Source organism: Haemaphysalis longicornis, unplaced genomic scaffold (genome assembly GCF_048455015.1).
Source record: "Haemaphysalis longicornis isolate Haplotype H1 unplaced genomic scaffold, Haemaphysalis longicornis Haplotype H1 scaffold_12, whole genome shotgun sequence".
Lineage (NCBI taxonomy): Eukaryota > Metazoa > Arthropoda > Arachnida > Ixodida > Ixodidae > Haemaphysalis > Haemaphysalis longicornis.
Window position 1 is genome coordinate 41,605,579 of NW_027526225.1, and position 20,123 is coordinate 41,625,701.

The following is a 20,123-nucleotide window of genomic DNA, read 5'->3' on the forward strand; positions in this document are numbered from 1 at the left end:
AATTTGCTTGTCCAGAGTAGTGATCAATACCTGAGGTATGCGATTTGCAAGCATAACCGACGTTCGGTCACGTATGAGTGATCCGCTAGATTATGTAAGCACACAAAACCGATTTACACCGTAGTGAATAGCCGTAGCATGACTAGCTGACGATTCATTGATTGTAGGGTGTAACGTGCCTACGCAGTGCAGGCGATGATGTGCGCCGCAGTGGAGGGCCCCGGATTAGTTTTGACCACCTGGGGATCCTTGACGTGCGCCGAAATGTCGTACATATTGGCGTTTTTGCTTTCGCCTCCATCACAAAAGCGACCGCCGTGGCGGGGAATCGAATCCGAGTCCTCGTCTGAACCGTCATCGAACCCGCCTCCTCGCCCGCTTCTGCGTTCTCGTCTGAACCCGCGAACGATCTGAGGAAAGGCTGCTTAGCGAGACACTGTTAGTAAACTTCAGACAAGGGGAATGACGACCAGCTCCATGCATATGCCGGTTTCGCAACGGCTGCCTGTGGCACTCTTGGCGCTTAGACAGACCGAATGTATCTCACAACGATGGCGTAAGAAACATTTACACTCCCGTAAATTCACCACATTTGAGAACACAGAGGCTGCTCCACATAAATATGTATTTCCAATGCATTAAAACAGAAAATCTCAGTTGTGAACGTGCAAGAAAAGCAACGCCGACATTGGGGAGCGGGCTGGAGCCTACCGCGGCTACTTCAGAAACGGGCCGCAAGGGAGATTTTAGTGACGCTTTTACAGGCAGGTCTCGAGACGTATAATGAAAGTGAGCCTAGGCGGCAGATTTCTTAATCACGCCTCTGGGTTGCGTGCTCTCTTTCAGGCCGCCTTATTTGGGAGCCGACCTTTACAGCTCTCGTTGTACCCTCACTGGGGACAAGGCCGTAGCTGGCTCGGGCCCGACGTCGGCTCAGCGGCGCCCCGCGCTCACCTGGTACGGCTCGCCGATGGGGTTTCCGTCGGGCAGCTTGATGGGGCAGCGGGCGACGAGCCAGCGGTGCCCCTGGTGGTTGTTGAGCCTCCAGACGGTCTGCAGCGAGAAGAGGCCCGGCGCCGCATCTCGCAGCACGTGCACGCGCAGCGAGCCGAGACTCGGCCCCGCCGGGTCGATGGTGCGCTCGAACATGTAGTAGGCGAACGAGATGCAGCGCGGCAGCGCCGAGTCCGGCCCCAGCTTGGGGCTCACCAGCCACGCCTTGGAGCCGCCTCGCTGCGGGAGCTGGCTCGAGCTGGCCAGGTTCATGTAGTAGCCTGCGCAAGTGGCGGCCGCCGCACGGCGCAGCTGCAGTGCCAACACTGTCTCCTGCGGCCATGCCCCGCGTTGTGCGGGCTCCTCAATGACCCGTGCAAGCCGACAAAAACAGCTATCGGGAAAAGGGACAACGGGGCACCGGTTTCACGTTGGAGCTTGTGCGTGGTGTTTTTCGCGTAGCTTTGTCGCTTGCGTGGTGCAGGGTCCAGCATAGTTGTGCAAGGTCTCCAGTATATCGGGATACGGACAACGACAACATGGGTGTCGGAGCGATGCGGCGGGGTGGCACCCACTAGCGACGGCCGAGGAATAGACAAGGAGAGGGAGAAATTAAGTGGGGGAATGCACACTCGTCAATCTAGTGCCACTATCGTAGGTCCCGGTCCCGTAAGAGGCCGAAGCAACTGAGCCTGAAGCTACCCAAAGTAACCTCCGGCAATTTCACACGGCTGAAAGTCGCTTAAAGTGACAGGGTAAAAACACTAGACGGTACCAAGTCTGCGGAATGCAAATTTTGAGCGCAGCTGAGTAGAAAGAACCCTTGTGTTAGTGAAAGCATACCGCGGTTTTGCAATTGAAATTGTATTACAAACGGTCGCGCGCGCAAACACAGGCAGTGCTTTACCCTTCTCCTTGCACTTTTACGCGTTATCTCGCAGCGCACTTGTTCGGCTTATCCAGTAGAGGTCGGTATCTTGGCAATGTTTTTCAAGAACTCCTAATTACACGGCTGGCGTAACCTGCCAGTTGATGTTCTCAAACACACTGGGAGTAAAGTCCCAGTTACCCAGCAGAACCACAAGCACTTACACCAATTAACGATATTCCAAGTGTGTTCGCAGTTCGAGCTCCGTTAATTGCAGCAAGCGCTTGGGGTTCCTACACGGTCGAAGCCGAATTGATTTTGGACTTACACTTTGTCTCAGACATTATGGCGGGAAGCTTGGAGTTTTAACCATCTCTAATTCAAGAAAGGAGCTCTGATTTTCGTATCACCATGACTTACCTGGACGCTTTACGCCAAAGGGAGCAGTAGCCTCTGTGCTGCACGTAGACTTCACGACACTTTTGCGCCCCACCCGCAAACTTCCCCTCGGGCTGCGTGTCACAGAGCAGACGCCACAGAAGGATCACCGCTCACCGTACGTTGTGTCTGCGCTTTCCTGCATGCTGGCGGCCCCGCCATTCCCGCATGCCCGGCCTTCCTTCCTTCGCTTTCCTCGTCACGCTGTTCTCGCTACTACCCTTCGTGTTGGCTTCGTTCGATGTGGTACATTGGCTACGCCGAAATCGCTGGAGCCAGCAATGGCACGTAGGCGCTCTCCTCTGGAGAAAACTGGAACGGAATTGTAGGTTCTGTCCACCGTTTCAAGGGGCCCCCGTTTCGAGCGAACCTTCATTTGCCGAAATCAGACGACAGGGATGTTACGCAGCACATCCACTGTTCTGGGGTCTCGCAATTTCAACTACGTCCCCACTGAAGCGGACACGAAGCGGGAATTTTTCGAAACGGGAAAAACTCGGACTACCGCCCGTGGACGCCGTGCAGGCCTAGAGCATGACTGCCACGGTGCAGCCAGTGGCTGCCGTGCAGAAGCAACGTCGAGCCGCAAGTGGCCGGGGCCCTGGTGTGCCCATGGAAAGGGGACACACGCGCTGTCTCGTGAGGGCTGCCGTTGATCTTTTGTATTCCGCCCTCTTCCGTTCCCCCCAAAATGTGGAATTCGCCCAACAAGACTGTTCCGAGTGCTTTTCATTCGTACCTGGCGAGCTTACTACAAACATAGCAAAAGAAAGGAACATAATAGAGGTTCATATATGCATTTTTTATAATCCATTACCAGATCCTAAATTTTTTGATGAAGGACAGTTTGACATCCACCTGAGTGCAGCCATACGGCTACAAAAGTAAAGCTATACAGGTTTCTCATAAACGTCGCAGTTGAATAAAAATTCGCCCTGGTCCAGGATTCGAACCCGGGACCACCGATTAACCGGAGCAGTCCCTCTACCAACTGAGCTAACCAGTAGGCTAGCAGTTTGTAGAGCGAGAGCGAATTGATAAACAATTCGAAGTGAACTGAATTCACTCTCGCGCTACAGACTGCTGGCCTCCTTGTTAGCTCAGTTGGTAGAGGGACTGCTCCGGTTGAGCGGTGGTCCCGGGTTCGAATCCTGGACCAGGACGAATTTTTCTTGAACTGCGAAGTTTCTCGGAAAGCTGTATAGTTTTCCTTTGTATCGGTATGGCTGCACTCAGGTGAATGTCAAACTTTCCTTCATAGAAACTTACTCCACCTTGGGGATTTCCCCCTAAGTCTGGTCGGTTAAATGTTATTGTTTCCTATGAATTCACTCCTACGCTCCTGTGGCTGTACCTTCTGTGTTCGTTTGTTCACCTGCACGAATTATTTTTTCTCAATACGCATTGTAAAGAAATTGCAATGCGTATTGAGAAAAAATAGTTCCAAGCGCGACTCGGTGGGCCTCCCGTCCTCTGAACCGATACGCGCATGCGCAGTTCGGTGCCCGGTGCCCACCGCCGCCGACGAAGCGTACGTAAGCCGCTATGCTAAAACTCATAATATTCGAAGAGGCAAGTGTATGGTAAAAACGGCTTTTTAGTTGATTGTGTCTATCTTAATACACGTGGGAGCGAACCAAAGGCCCTAGGAAAAAAAGGAAAGCAAAACTGCTGGCGCAATGGACAATCTAAAAAAGCTCGGGTGCAAAGTCGTGGTATACGAAACGCTAAAGCACTGTGTGTTCTGTGGAAGTCAGACCGCAAGATACTTTCAGAAAGTGCTAGTTTCCGTGACGGCGCAGAACAATAAAGTTCACCCCTTGAAGTTTTGGAAACGCAGGTGATCTGGGGCCAGAAGGTCCCAGTTTAAGAAGCCTGCCTGCGAGATGTCATGGGATAACTGACTGTGGCTGATCGTACAAATGACCAAGCCCAAGAATATTACTGGGACGTTGTGACCGAAAGACGCAAGCCTTTTAATGGAAAACTTAGAGTGGTTGAAACAGCTTTTCGATGCTGCATACAAGGCTCAGTTGGAACTAGGGTCGACGAAGCACAATGTATTCGAGCAATTTCACTGAAGGTATCGCTGGATGGCTCTGGTGATGCGAACTATTTGGAACGTTTCTGGACGTTGGAGTTGAATGGACGATGTTGCCGGCTGTCCAGAAAAACAATTACTTAATTGGTCTGGCGAAATCATTGAGCCATTTAGGTCCAGATATGAAGTTGCCCTTCCCTGGAAGGAAAACATCAAACTCAAGAACAACAGGAAAGTCGCTGAAAAAGGTTTGGTGCAGCTAACACATCGTCTCAGGAAAGTCCCGGACCTGCTGCAAATTTGCGATGCCCTCATCCGGCAGAACTGTACTGAGGGCGTGGCAGAGGCATACTTCTTGATTGATTGATTGTAGGGTTTAACGCGCCGACGCAACGCAGGCGATGAGGCGCGCCGTAGTGGAGGGCTCCGGATTAATTTTGACCACCTGGGGATCTTTATCGTGCGCCGAAATCTCGCACACACGGGCGTTTTTGCTTTTCGCCTCCATCAGAAAAGCGGCCGCCGCGGCCGGGAATCGAACCCGCGACCTCGTGCTCAGCAGCGCAACGCCTTAGCCACTGAGCCACCGCGGCGGGTAGAGGCATACTTCTGGACATCCGATCGTGCCTCCTGAGAGTGCCCGAAGGGTCCACGCTCAAGCGACCGATACAGCTAGCGTTCCTTAATGGAATGCTTTGTTTGGCGAGTTCGTGCATGGCTTCACAAAATAAGAAGATCGCAATGGTCGAGGACAGAGAAACACAGTAGACTGGACGAGCGCTCGTCCAGTCTACCGTCTTTCTCTCTCCTCGTTCATGGCACTCTTTATAATTTTTGAAGCTAGTGTACCATTGGAAATAACGTAAACGTAAAAAAAATGGCTCCCGTCATTTTCGGGGTGCATATGTGGAAAAACCGAAACCGAAACCGAACCTTTAAACAATGAGCTTCGTTCGGCTAGCCCAAGACACGCTACCGGAACAATACAAGCCAAGAGAAGAGGAGAAGAAGGGAGGGACAGGAAGAGGAAATAGCGTAAACGAAAGCCTAACAAGACGCACGCTTTATTGTAACTCCGTATAACTTTTAAATAAGCGAGTGTTTGTGTCCAAACGACGTCTCATAAATCAAAATTTCCAACACGCGCACTGGCAACGCCGCTGGCAGGTCACTCCCACTGCGTACTACGCCCAGGGCAAGCTGGGATTTTAACCCACGATTTTCTTCCCTGGGTTGGCGAAGGCGCCGAATCAGCAGGCGTACCCAAAATGCGTTTACAAAAGCGAACACAAATGGCGTCATAAAATTATAAAAAAATTCCCCGCATTTCCCCGAGGGGAAGAATGTGAAAGTGCGAATGCACGAGTTGAATTTTCGCGGTTCGGTAATGTTCGCGAAAGAGAGATCACACACACACACACACAACTACAAAGAAAGAAAGATGCATTTATTCACAGACACCTATTTGTGTTGTCGTTGTACTTGATTGCTAGAGCGGATCTCAGCTTGGAAATTTCGTGTCAGTACTCCTTTAAGCGGGTGCATTAGCCCTTCTCACGCCCGATTCTTGGCCAATCCCCCACGTGGGTATGTGTCATGTCAGCGGCCAGGCAGCGCGCGCCCATCTCCCCCCGTTGCCAAGGAAGACGAGGAGATTCCTGGCCAATCCCCCACGTGGGTATGTGCCATGTCAGCGGCCAGGCTGCGCGCGCCCATCTCCACGTGCGCGGACATCGCCGGTGGACGCAGGTTCAGGGTCGCTTAAGAAGTGCATTGCACTTACAAACCTCGGGACGGACAGGAACCCGCAGTTAGAGGGAAGTATCAGAGCACTTACTCAGTTTAGTAAACAAAGTAAGCAGGTATTACGCACCTTTATTTCACTATTTAAAGCGAAAAGATGCGCATTTTTAAGCACATCAGTCACAAGAGCCTGTCCAAATGTTTCCATACGCAGTTTGCCGTAAACTCCCGTTAAGATGAACTCGAAGGGGCTGTAAAAATGTGTTCGCATTGTGAGAAATTCATCTTCAGTTGACGTTTTCTCCGTTGCGGACTTTAAAAAAGCTACAGTTCTGTTCATCTTCCCTTAAATAGGTTAGCCTTAACGACAGTTCACTGTAGAGAAGTTCCTTACCACCACCAAGACCGCAGGAAATGTACAATTCACTGCAACTCCCTTACTTGATTTCTTCATGGGAGAAGAAAACACAGCTGGATGATGTATTCAGCATTTACGCTTTGATTCAGTTTGCTTTAAAACAAACCATGCAAAAAAGTTATTAAGATATTTTGCTATATATGAAGGTGCGGCTGCTTTAAAACAAGAACATTTTTAAAGGGGTCCTGAAATACATTCCGCCGATGCGTGGATGTACATGTAACCAAATAAAGCAATGTATTAGCAATCTCCTCCCGCAAAAATTTTGTTGAAGCGATGAGTATTAGCTGAGAAATCGTAAATCAAAAACCGCGTATTATCGTCGCGCCGCGTTTCCTCCTCCTTTCAACTTACTCTCCGCTGTTGACGGCGAACAAGCCTTCCCTCCCATGATGCTGCGCTCCTCGGCGGTAACGTACTTCCGCTATTGCGCTGCTCACACAGCCGTCTGCTACGGGCAAGCTTTGTTGACACCATGAATCCCGCTCTCCGCTCAAGGCTGGAAAAGCGAACGAAAAATCTGGCCGCATGTGTGCGGCGGCCTGGCCTTGCCCTTTCGCGGTGTACGTTGCTGCAGAACTTTGCTATCGGCGGCACGCGACTCTTTATCGGCGGCGAACTCGCAGCCGCACGGGGAGGATCCTGCGCTCGCTCCCTTGGATGCACAGCGCACTGTTTATCCAAAAAGCGCCGTATCAGATGTGGCCCCGCTGGTGCCGGGTCTTATTTTGTGGCGGTGGTAATTCCTGGCGGCGGCATGTGAAAAGACATTTTAAACCGATACAGAACCCGTGCACAAAACGCCAGTTCAGCTTGGGGCGACGCGTGGTGGAGAGCGGCAACGTTGGCAAAACATGCTCCTCCGCGGCTCTGAGCTTTCTAGCGCTGGAGCGAGCACCATTTCTTCGACAATATCAAACATCGGTTGCCCTAGAAACAAGGCACAAACCGCTCTAGAAGTCAGTTACGGTTGCGTGATCCCGGTTCAGCTTGCGGCCCCACCTCGCGGCATATGGGCACTGCAGGCATACTACTCACTCCCATTTGGAAGTGCGAGATGCGTTTGGCATTACAGGAGGCGATGGTGTGTGTGTTGTGGACGCCTTTGTTTCGCCATAAAATGCGACGTTGTGCTTCTGCGCGTGGATAGTGCTTCCCATGGTCTGGATTATCTTTCTCAAGCGGCGTACGACTCAACCTCGCATGGGCTATGTGCAGTGTGCTTGGCTAAAAGCCATCTCGGCTTGTGCGCCAGAGTTAAGTGACTTGCTGTTCGTCCCCGCAAACCGCGCGCGAGGTGAGTGCCGAATTTACGAGGGGCAGGAGGAGGCAACCCATCGTCTGTCAATCGCGGTTCGGACTTGCAACGCATGTTGTGACGTTGTGTTCGTTCGAAACACATCTCTGGATTGTTTGGAAGTTGAATAAAATGTATGCGTCAAACCCGGGCATTCGGCTCAGGGCGTTCTCTGCGATTGCAAGAAAGAAGTTCCACGGGCATGGAACGTACTCAAGTAAGAGAATATTCATATCGTGTTATGGCCCTGTTGCATTCAATACAAACGGTTAAGCGTTTGTTTGCACTTGTTTCGTTTGTCGTAAAATGTCCAAGCACTCCGGCACTCCGCTGGCAGATCAGCCGGCGAGCCGACGCTGAGCAGACGACTCATCTCTTTGCCGGAAGTGCGTGAAAAAGCCGCCCAATAGCAGGATGTCTAGCTCATGACGAACATCTGGGAATCGATGATGTAGACATGTGAAGATGGCGGCGTCCAAAAACACGAAGGAAAGGGTGAGAAAAAAGCGACAAACTTTGCAACAAAAGTGTGAGCTTTCCGCTGCGCGTAAAAGAGTAATACTTGGCATAGATGATGTTGACGACCCAATCTAACGATTGCGCTAGTCAATTTAGTGTGCTCAAAACGCCTTTCAGGGCCCCTTTAACACACGCGAAGTACGTTACACTGAATACACAGATCACTCATACATTTGTGCGTCATCTCTACGCCAGCCGTGATGAGGTGTTCAATAGTGCTTTACACTACCGCCCCTATACACCCTGTAAGGTTCACACCCTATAAGCATGGCGCTTTTCATGTGTTTTGGTGCTGCCTCGTGAGCGATTCACTGGATGGAGCAAGCTAATCAAAGCGCGTCCTTTGAATCCGAGGTAAGCAAACTCACCTCCTGATAGGAGGGGTGCCACGGTCAACACTATTTATGGAGGGAAGAAGGAGAAAGTGGTTGTTGGGGGGGGGGGGGGGGGGTAAGGGGAGATAGGGACCGATAACTGTCTGGCGTTACGCCGACGCCTCAACCGGCCGATATTTCTGGAGGTTTCATCGTCGGTACCTTATTTGGTCGCCCTCTTTCGAGTTCTCAGCTCAAAAGAATACGCGAAATACGAAGAAATCCTTTGCAACTTTTTTTGCTTTCGGTATCGCTTCAAAGAATACTAATATTTGCGGTGCATCTCAGTATTGCAGTTATCCTCCCGTGACAGGTGTAGAACGTCACCTAAAATTTTGTTTGCTGACTTTGCAATGTCAATAGGAAAGATAATTTAATTACAGGTCAAAATAATGTGACCTAGCGTTTTATTCTGACGTATACCCCAAGGGTAGCAAATTGTGGCGTGGGCTACACTCAGAGAATTCCTGATACAAGGCAGCCATGCCTACGGTGCCGAATTGGGAAGAAGGCAAGAGGTAAGGCCATGGGCTGAAATCATCAAGGCCGTTTAATACCCAAACCACCTTCGCTCCTTTCTTCCAGGGTCATTCATTGGTTTGCGTCCAAAGCCGTTTGGCTCGGCCGCAAAGGATTGGTCGAAGCTAGAAGGGGCGAGCCAGTTCCCTTCGCAACTCGTCCTCTGGCCGTCGCCTCGTAGACTCCGCGGCGCCGACTTGATTGATTGAAGGGTTTAACGCGCCGACGCAACGCCGGCGATCAGGTGCCGTAGTGGAGGGCTCCAGATTAATTTTGACCACCTGCAGATGTTTAACGTGTACCGAAATCTCGTACATACAGGCGCTTTTTTTTTTTACGCCGCCATCAGAAAAGAGGCCGCCGCGGCCGGGAATCGAACCCCCGTCCTCGCAGCGCCGGCTTTCCGCATCCGTTGTCACCTCTTCGAATGACGGCGTGTAACTCGCCCCGGCGTCCAATTGGGCGGCCGGGTTTCAACGGGACCCATCACGTGATCGTGAAACCGCACCTTGCTGCGGGGGGAGAGGGAAGGCGGCTCCCCGCCGGCCGCTCACGTGCTTCCGCGATTCCCCCTTTCCACAATGCATACGTGGATAGGTTACTTGATTCCTCAGGAGGAGGAGCAAGCACCTCTATGAAGCTGTTAGCCTCGGGGAAGGGCCCTTATTCCAGGAACCCTCGAGTCCGCCCGGCTTCTTGGGCTCTCTTCACCAGCCAAAGCTTGTCTTCAGGGTCCCAGCTGGGCATTGCTCTCTCCCAGTGCTCAGTGGAGAAGCGCAAGCGGCGTAGGTGGGCCTTTTGAACACAGGCCCGCATGATATAGTAAAGGTGTCCCAGAGTCTCGAAGTAGCGGCATTGAGAGTACAGGGTGGGAGCCAGAATCTGGGCTCTGGTGGGGTCGAAAAAGGTGTTAGTTTGCATTCCTCCCGGGTGAAGTTCTTGTTTCTTAGTGACGTTTTTTTGTGTGGAGCGGGAGATGTTTTTGTTCCAGCCGTTAGTTCTGCGGGATTTCTTTAAGGACAAGAGGGGACAGACCTCCCACTGTCCGCTCAACACTCGGCTTCAGTATCGTTCACTGGAATTTGTGTGGTAGGCTGTGAGATTACGCCGTTTGGAAATATATATATATATATATATATATATATATATATATATATATATATATATATATATATATATATATATATATATATATATATATATATATATATATATATTGTTACAGTGTTAGGTACAGGACAATCACTAGGTTGTCTGTTACGTTAGTCGGCAGTCAATCGCCTGTGTAGGGTATGTTCCAGTGGAGCGGGATCCAGGGGGTATGCTGACACGTAGAAGAGGAGGGCGAAGAAGAGTTTTTCCCCGGCTCGCTGCTGACCGGCATCTGTGGTAGCACGTCTTGCCTGTGGCTCCGCACGACTTGTAAATAAACCCTTCATCCATTTGTTACGTCCGTAGCATCTGGTGGAGGTGCTGGGTAATTCGTCGTCCTGGAAGAGGCGGAACCACCCTATTTTCTACGCAGCAGGCGTGCAGCCGGGCTACCTCCGGAAGAAGCGACAATGCCAACGGGGCCGACGGGTGCCACCTCCCCTGGAAGGGTCGGTGTCTGGCCTCATCAGAGAGAACCACGCAAGTTTAACGGAACTATTGAGGAAGACGCCGAGGACTGGCTCAAGCACTACCAGCGAGTCAGCAAGTATAACAGGTGGGGCGCTCGCGAACAGCTCGAGAACGTGGTCTTCTCCTTGGACCTTACTGCATTAATGTGGTATGACAATAATGAGCACAGATTTGATACATGGGACAGTTTCGTCAACGAATTCCGGGCGAGCTTCGGCGACACGGCTGCCCGAAAGAAGAAGGCAGAGCAGACTCTTGCGCAGAGAGCTCAAGTTCCGGGCGAAACTTGTACCACATATATTGAAGAAGTCCTCAAACTGTGCAGCCTCGTTAATCCTTCGATGCCAGACGAGGACAAAGTAGGTCACCTGCTTAAAGGTATCGCTGAGGATGTTTATAACTACCTCATAACTAAGGAAAACCTGGCGTCAGCTCTGGATGTAATTCGCCATTGCCGCGCGTTCGAAACCCTGAAAATGCGACGTATCACCCCCAAGTTTGGACGCCTGGCAAACGTGACTACTGTTGCCAGCGTGGACGTCGGCTCGTCCCCTTCCGAGGACATAGCTTCGGTGGTGCGCCGCATCATTAGAGAAGAACTCGCACAGCAAGGTTTGTGTCGTGACAAAAGCTTTCACCAGTGCGCTGTTCCTGACCCAGTATTTCGTCAATGCACAGTGCAAGCCGTGCAGAGTCACTCTGCGGTGCCTTGGGTTCGAGCAGGGAATAGGAATGAGCGTACCGCTTACAATGAAGACCATACCAGGCGTACATCTTTCAGTCCTCCACCTCGGGAGTATGAAAATTACTTCGAGGAGCCAATCCGTTACGCACCTGTCGCCTACTCCCGACCACGCCGTTCCTTAGGTCAACCGGTCGCATTCCGTGAACAGCGCACCTGCTTCAACTGTGGTATCCGCGGCCACATTTCCCGCTTTTGCCGTCGGCCTCCCCAGCATTACGAACCGCCACCTCGACGGCCATACACGGATAACCAGACCAACGCACCCTTCCAGCGGTCGTTCCAGCCAACTGCAATGCGCAATAATTCCCCGGGTTCCGACAGGAGCTTCACTCCTCCTCCGACCACTCGACGGCCGCGATCTCCAACGCCACGCCGCCGTATGAGCTCACCACCCGAGGGAAACTAGATGCTGCGGCCGACAGGGGTGAGGTCGCGGGCCGGTCATTTTCGCCAATTCCCCTGCCCGTCGTTATGTCAAAGAACAAAGTGACTGTTTCTGTAGATGGTGTGAACACGGAAGCTTTGGTAGATACTGGAGCTGCGGTTTCAGTCATGAGTTTCGCTTTCAAAACCCGTCTTGGGCCAAAAGTTATGTTTTTCTGTGACCGAAAGATTCAGTATCGTGGAGTCGGAGGCGAGCGTTTGTTTCCAGTTGGAATCTGTTCAGCGACGGTTTTTCTTGGCGAAGACAGCTTTCGAACGGAGTTCATTGTTTTAGCCCAGGCAACTCATGACGTTATATTGGGGATCGACTTTTTACGTGATTGCGGTGCGATGTTGGACTGCGGAACTGGCGAAATTTCGTTCCGAAACGAAACTCTACCTACTTATGTTGAAGAAGGGTGTAATGACACTAAAGGCCTGTTTTCGGTCACCGATGACGTCCTGCTACCTCCCATGACGGCTATGTTTGTCTCTGTGAAGTCCGAAACATTTCTTCGAGGGAGCTACGAAGTTCTGGTGGAGGCGGATGCAACAAACGCAGTTAAGAAGAATGTGCTGATACCCCGTGCTTTGGTTGATATCGTTGATGGGTGCAGCTGCGTTTGGACGGTGAACGCTTCCAGTGAACCCGTACTTTTGCCCCGTGGACTTAAACTCGCTCGTTCCGACGAAGACGTTGCCGTAACCATTCATGCGGTGAATAGGACGCAAGACGCGACTACCAACAACACAGACTACACCACCCAGCTCAAGCGCATGATAAATACCTCGCTTCCTTCTCATAAGCAGCAGGTGTTACTTGAGGTGCTTACCCGACATGCTGCGGTATTTGATTTTGCTCGGGATGACCACGAAACTTCACTGCCGGCGTCACGCATGCAACATCGGATTATCACTGAGAATACGGCACCGATTCGCCAAAAGCCATACCGTGTGTCCCCTTCTGAGCGCAAGGTAATAACCGAACAGACGCAGGAGATGCTGAAAAAAGGGGTAATCCGGGAGTCTTCAAGTCCGTGGGCAGCTCCTGTGATTCTTGTAAAGAAGAAAGATAACTCTTGGCGCTTTTGTGTAGATTATCGTCGACTCAATGCTGTGACAAAAAAAGATGTGTATCCGCTTCCGCGCATTGATGACGCCGTCGACTGCTTACATTCAGCGTCGTACTTTTCTTCGGTCGACCTTCGGTCGGGCTACTGGCAAATTCCAGTGCACCCATCCGACAAAGAGAAGACGGCCTTCGTGACGCCTGATGGGCTCTTTGAGTTCAATGTGATGCCTTTTGGATTATGTAATGCGCCCGCTACATTTGAGCGCTTTATGGACACCATTCTGCGTGGCTTAAAATGGGACATCTGCATGTGCTATCTCGACGATGTCATTATTTTCGGGAGGTCATTTGAAGAGCACAATAGCAGGCTTGCCATTGTCCTGGACCGCATCGAGGAAGCGGGATTGGTGTTGAACTCAAAAAAATGTCATTTCGGGGAGCGCCAAGCCCTCGTACTAGGCTTCCTCGTAGATAAGGAAGGCATCAGGCCGGATCCCAAGAAGATCTCCGCCGTGCGCGATTTCCAAGCCCCACGATCCCTGAAAGAGCTGAGGAGCTTCCTGGGTCTGTGCTCCTATTTCCGACGATTCATTCAAGGCTTCGCGCAAATTGCTCATCCCCTGACGTCCTTACTCTGTAAAGACAGCCCTTTTTCTTGGACGTCCGACTGTGAGTCCTCTTTCCAGCAGCTTAAATTTTTGTTAACTTCTGGCCCAATTTTGCGCCACTTTGATCCCACGGCACCCACCGAGCTCCACTCCGATGCGAGTGGCGTGGGCGTTGGAGCTGTTCTCGTCCAGTTACACGAAGGGGCACAACACGTCGTCGCTTACGCCAGCCGTACCCTGTCCAGAGCCGAGCGCAACTACACCATCACGGAATTGGAATGCCTCGCCGTTGTGTTCGCTGTACAAAAGTTTCGCTGCTATCTGTATGGACGCCACTTCACTTTGGTCACGGACCACCACTCGTTATGCTGGCTTGTCGGACTGCGCGACCCCTCCGGTCGCTTAGCTCGATGGGCCTTACGCTTACAAGAATACGACTTCACAGTCTCTTACAAGAGTGGGCGCCGTCATACCGATGCGGACTGTTTGTCCCGCTTACCTCAACCGGGCACATCGACCGACGACGACACCTTCGAGGACTGTCTGGCTTCCGTGTCACCAGAATTCCCAGACGCCCCACTTTTTCGGGCCGAACAACGGAAAGATCCAACGCTGCGCAGGCTTTTTGCAACTGCGGAGGACACAATGTCGACACCCTTTATTGTCCGCGACGGCGTTCTGTTCAAAAAGAATTACTCTGCTGATGGCGCGCGTTTGCTTCTTGTCGTCCCCACTACGCTCCGACATCTGGTTCTCCGCGCAATGCACGACGACGTAACATCAGGTCACTTTGGCCTTTCCCGCACCCTACATCGGCTTCGGGAACGCTTCTACTGGCCTCGTATGCAGACAGCAGCGCAGAAATATGTCGCCAGCTGCCCTCAATGCCAGCGTTACAAGCGTCCTACGTCTCCGTCTCCGGGCCCTTTGCAACCGGTGAATCCTCCCATGTCGCCCTTTGACAAAGTGGGTATTGATCTGGTGGGGCCACTACCGAAGTCCAAGGCAGGTCACCGTTGGATCATCGTCTGTGTGGATTTTTTGACCCGCTACGTTGAGACTGCTCCTCTTTGCACTGCAACGGCCGCGGATGTCGCATCTTTCCTCTTGAATCGTGTCATTCTACGTCATGGAGCTCCTCGCGTTGTGATAAGTGACCGTGGCCGCCAGTTTACGGCGGACGTTGTGGAAGCGCTTCTTCGGCTTTGTGGCTCCGAGTATCGACATTCCACACCATACCACCCGCAGACGAACGGACTCACTGAACGCACAAACCGCACGCTAACTAACATGCTGTCTATGTACATCGATTCAGAACAAAACAATTGGGACACTGTTCTTCCATTCATAACCTACGCGTACAATACCGCCAAACACGAGGTCACAGGCTATTCTCCGTTCTTCCTTCTGTACGTCCGCCTTCCTCAAAGCTTCCTAGACACCATCCTTCCATTCTCCTCGCCTAAAGATATGTCTCTGGCTGAAACTTTGTGCCTCGCTGAAGAAGCCCGGCGACTGGCTCGACTGCGCACCCTCAGCTCCCAGGGGCGAACCAAAGCACGCTACGATCAGCGGCACCCACCAGTCTCCTACTACCCGGGCGAACTCGTTTGGTTGTGGACTCCAGTTCGCCAACGAGGCCGCTACCAAAAGTTTTTGCCTACGTACTCTGGCCCCTTTGTAGTGCTGTCTCAGCTGAGAACCGTGAACTATGTTATCGCAAAAGTTACTGCTCGGGACCGTCGCTCCCGCAAGACCCAGGTCGTGCATGTAGCTCGGTTGAAGCGTTGTCATAGCCGCACTCCTTAACTCGCTCGGTGCGCTTCGTCTCCACGGGGGGAAATTGTTACAGTGTTAGGTACAGGACAATCACTAGGTTGTCTGTTACGTTAGTCGGCAGTCAATCGCCTGTGTAGGGTATGTTCCAGTGGAGCGGGATCCAGGGGGTATGCTGACACGTAGAAGAGGAGGGCGAAGAAGAGTTTTTCCCCGGCTCGCCGCTGACCGGCATCTGTGGTAGCACGTCTTGCCTGTGGCTCCGCACGACTTGTAAATAAACCCTTCATCCATTTGTTACGTCCGTAGCAATATATATATATATATATATATATATATATATATATATATATATATATATATATATATACATATATATATATATATATATATATATATATATATATATATATATATATATATATATATATATATATATATATATATATATATATATATATATATATATATATATATATATATATATATATATATATATATATATATATATATATATATTACTACACGCTTGTTGGCAGTCCCCGATAATTACCTCCGCAGGAGTCTGCGAAATTGCTAGGGCGATGGCCACTTCGTCAGCATGTAGTGCATGGGTGGTTGTTATAGATGTACTTGTGAGGAGGGTTTGGGTTCCAGTCACAACAATTGTCATGGCTCTTGTTCCTGGGTAGGAGGCTGCTTTTGTATACAGTGTGCGCTAGTGGTGGCCGTTCTGTTTGACTGTTACTCTTGCTCTTGCGTCTCTGCGATCCTTGTGGTGTGTCTGATGCGTGTTCGGTAGCACTGGTGCCGAATCATTGAATTGGCGAATTCCGTGTGGATGTGGAAGCTGAGTCGTATCAGCCAGGAGGTATTAAAGTGGTGCGCTGAGGCACAGTTCGGTCAAAAGTGTTTTGCCGGTGGACGCGGAGCTGAGGCGTAATAATTGGTTAATATGATGCGCTTCTAGGAGTTCATCCAGGGTATTATAAACTCCCAAATGTAGGATTTTCTGCGTCGAGGTGCTGACAGGTAGCCCCAATGCTTGTATGCCTCGCGTATGAGAGCTTCTACCTGGTCTTTTTAAGCCTTCGAGAGCACAGCGTAGGGGAGGGTGTAAGTAACCCTAGAGATGGCAAAGGCTTCGACTAGTCTTAGCACATCCGCCTCTCGCATACCTCTAGTTTTTGTTGTGATCCTGCGGATCATGCGGGATACTTTCTCTGTGGTGTGCTTAAGTCTGTCCGGTAGTTTGTTGTTTGAGCGATCCGCGTTTAAATGCATGCCCTAGAATCTCACCTGCTGAGTTACAACAATCGGGCGGCCATCCACTTGTAGGGAGATGGATGGCGACTTGGAAAGTGTTTCTTACGCGGTGAGACAATCAGGAGTTCAGGTTTTTGCGGCGGACGCACTAGGCCGCACTGCCGTGTGTATTGTCTTAGAATGCCGGCCGCTTGTTGTAGGTTCCTTTGTGACCCATGAGTGGCACAAGAGTTATGTCATCCGAATATGTATAATCTATGGCGTATGACTTGTAAGACAGCCAGGAGGCCTCCGAGGTCTATACTAAAGAGAGAAGAGGACAGCTCTGCAACCTCGGGTGTGCCCTTGTTGCCGAAAAAAACTATTTTACTTTGTCTCCCAACTTCGGAATGGTTTTTCTGCCGTGGAGGCAGTCTGGAATGTATTTGAAGGTGTGGTCGCCGCAGTAAGATCATTGAGCTTTTTGAGCACGGCCTTGTGGCTGGTATTGGCAAACACCCCTTTCAAATACAGGATCAAGATGGGTTTCGGGTTATCGTACGCGGCTTTGAGCCTAACCTCTTCCTTTAGTTGAAGAAGGATGCCTCGCGTGTAGAGGTGAACCCGAAATCCACGCATGGTATGCAGTAATTGTGAACATATCTTGTTCGAGGTATAGTGCTGCAGTCTTTTTTGGATGACATGCTCTAGAAGCTTTCCCAAACACGAGGTCAGTGATACAGGGCACAGAGTCTTTGTGCTCGGTGGTCTACCAGGCTTCGGAATAAAGCGCACCTCTGCCGTCTTCCATTCTTCAGGAAGTTGCCCGTACCTTTATAGGGAGTTGGGATGGACGGTCAGGTCAATAATAGTCACCATCCAAGTTCGCTAGAAGCTTGTTAGTTATGCCGTCCTCCCCTGGGGCGGAGTTGCGTATGGTGGCCTTTAATGTCGCATTTACTGCATGGACGTAAATGCCTTCATCCAGTTTGAGATTTGGTTGTCCCGAATACGAGGGTAAATGAGTTTTGGGATGGACGGGGAGTTATTTGCCGCGGAGGGACTTCATGAGGGTACTGTAATCTGCTGGATGAGAATGAATTATTTTTCATGGAATGACTTGATTCGGTCTCGCTTTTTGAAGGTTCCATGAAATATATAAGCAGACTGCAGGTCTTTGACGTAGTGGGTTGGCCCTGGAAAGTGTTTAAAAGGGATAGACAGCTTTCTTTGCCCAGGTGCACAGCATAGCGGGCTGGTTCTTTGTTACCAGGCATATCCTCTTTTTCAAACGACGATCTAGGCGCTGTAATTTGCAGCGTTTGATGACGCTTCTACTCGCTTCTCATAATTGCAAGAGGTGTAGACGTACACAGCAGGTCGTACCGGTTATCTGAACTTTTTGTGGCCCAATTCGCATCCTCGCGCAGTTAGATGGTCCATTCTTCTAGAGTGAGCGACGGGATGGTTGAACTGTAAAGTCGGGCTGGGTCCCTTCATTCAGAAAATTTGGGTGAATCTGTGAGGTTCGCTCAGCCCAGCGGTATAGCGTATTCGTCTCCAAGTATAGTCGCGGCCAGGATCGAATGGTCGCTTCCTAGGTTTTCCCTTGTGTGAGACCATATGGCCGCAGCGTTTCCCGTGGTGATGGCAAGATCAGGGGACGCGTCTTTGGAGACACTGTTGCCCATGCGCGTGAGAGAATTTGGGGCCGACAGCAGGGTGAATTATTCCTCTTCAAGGATGGAATGCAAAGCGGTTCCTCTCTCATTGGTGTAGCTGTATTCCCGTAAGGGGTGTGCCGCGTTGAAATATCACACGATGGTAAGGGGTTAGACAATGCAATGGGCTTTGTGTTCTTGATCACGAAATAGAGGCTTACATCTTGGCCTTTGTGACAGCAAAAAGTGTTTAGTAAGTATAGGCTCTTCACCATTTGCACGTTACTCGGAACGATTCCCTTTCGTATTCTAATTTTGTTCGACTGCTTGGGTGGTTGCTATATAGCTGTGCTTCGCTTGCTTATTAGCGTCGCGATAGAACTGGTGGGTCCGTAATCATGTGCGATGGAGCCGGGAAGTTTTGGGGGGAGTTTGTTTCATGAAGAGTAATGATATCTGCTACCTCCTGGGCCGCGGTAATGTATTGAACCAATGACCTGGCCTTGTTCTTGAAGACCGTACAGTTTTATCGCAATATTGCCAGTTTTAGTAAGCCTATTCTGGTGAGTTGCCATCTTGAGAGGTGGCATCCTCTGGTAGGTGTGATGTAGGGCTTGAGGTCTCGGCGAGAGTGGGAGGAGTGGTTGAGTGTACCTGCATGTCTACTTTATTTAATGTTGCGTGGTTTGCTTTAACATGAACATCATTTGGTTTACGGTATTAGCGATTTGGGTATTCTCTTGTGCCAGCGAGAAGTTCAATCCATGGGAAAGCTGTTTCTGAAATAGGTATTTGCGGGGACGTTGATGCGGAGCGCTCGGGTTTTTTGCGTTTCTCTGGCATGAGTGTGGATTTGTGAATTAACTGCGTCTATGATTCGTTTATTATTTGGTGATGCCATTAAGGGTATTTCTGTTATGGACACCAGACATTATATCTCCACTCCCCGCAATAGAACGGTGTTTACAAGTTACGATGGGCCCGACACTAGCCATCGACTATCGGTCCTTTACAAATGTGAAAAGAAATGTTACATAATTATAAATCAACATTCAAAACTTTTTCAGTACTGACCATCCGGCTTGCGCTTTGTGTGGTCGGCGGGGGGCCCGTTGAGGCCGTAGCTGTACTGACGCGTCCAGTCTAGGTCGTCAAGTCCGTCTGCAGGGTGCGGGTTCGTCCAGCCGCACGTGTCTTCTTCAAAGTTGCAGTCACCTGAGCGTACATTGGGAACATGCGCATCACAACCGAGTGTCATCGTTTTTTGGTGGCGCTTAATCTCCATATTTTCACTTTTGCGATAGCGTATACGTAAGGGAACGTCGCAAGCCATCCGGCCGCCGCGTACTTCACAGCAAGTAAGCTACGGGTTCTTTTTCCCCAATGAGGGTGGCCAGATGGAAGTGCGGTACTTGAATATTGAGAAGCGTTTACAGTGAAACGCCCGTATAACAAGGCATGTGGCACCGCGACAATTCTTCATTACACAGATCCCTTCGTTAGATGCGTCGCGCACTTCAGATAAGCATACTGCGAGAAACAATTATCAGATTTAGACTGCCGAAGGCAAAAGAAACAAACAGTTTTGTTCTGCTCACTAGTATGACGTACTGAATACGCAACCACCACCAAACTAATGCTGTCGAGCTTGAGGGCGGGCTGGGGCGCCAGGTAAGGCAGAGACGTGATATTATATCCGCAGTGCGTCAAATCCCATCACCGCTTCGCAGTTAATCACAAATCTTGGCTCCTCCGCAAGC

The 20,123-nt window shown here is 50.6% G+C and overlaps 1 protein-coding gene across 1 annotated transcript in view; it reads right to left on the reverse strand.

Annotated features, from left to right (window-relative positions):
* Window positions 1-20,123, reverse strand: part of LOC144162580 (MAM and LDL-receptor class A domain-containing protein 1-like) — a 145,595-nt gene that overhangs the window by 29,518 nt on the left and 95,954 nt on the right. The window contains exons 12-13 of the mRNA XM_077693173.1: window positions 19,438-19,578; window positions 955-1,274 (exon numbers count right to left, since the gene is read on the reverse strand). Of these exons, the coding sequence (XP_077549299.1) occupies window positions 955-1,274; window positions 19,438-19,578 (461 nt within the window). The remainder of the gene's footprint in view (window positions 1-954; window positions 1,275-19,437; window positions 19,579-20,123) is intronic.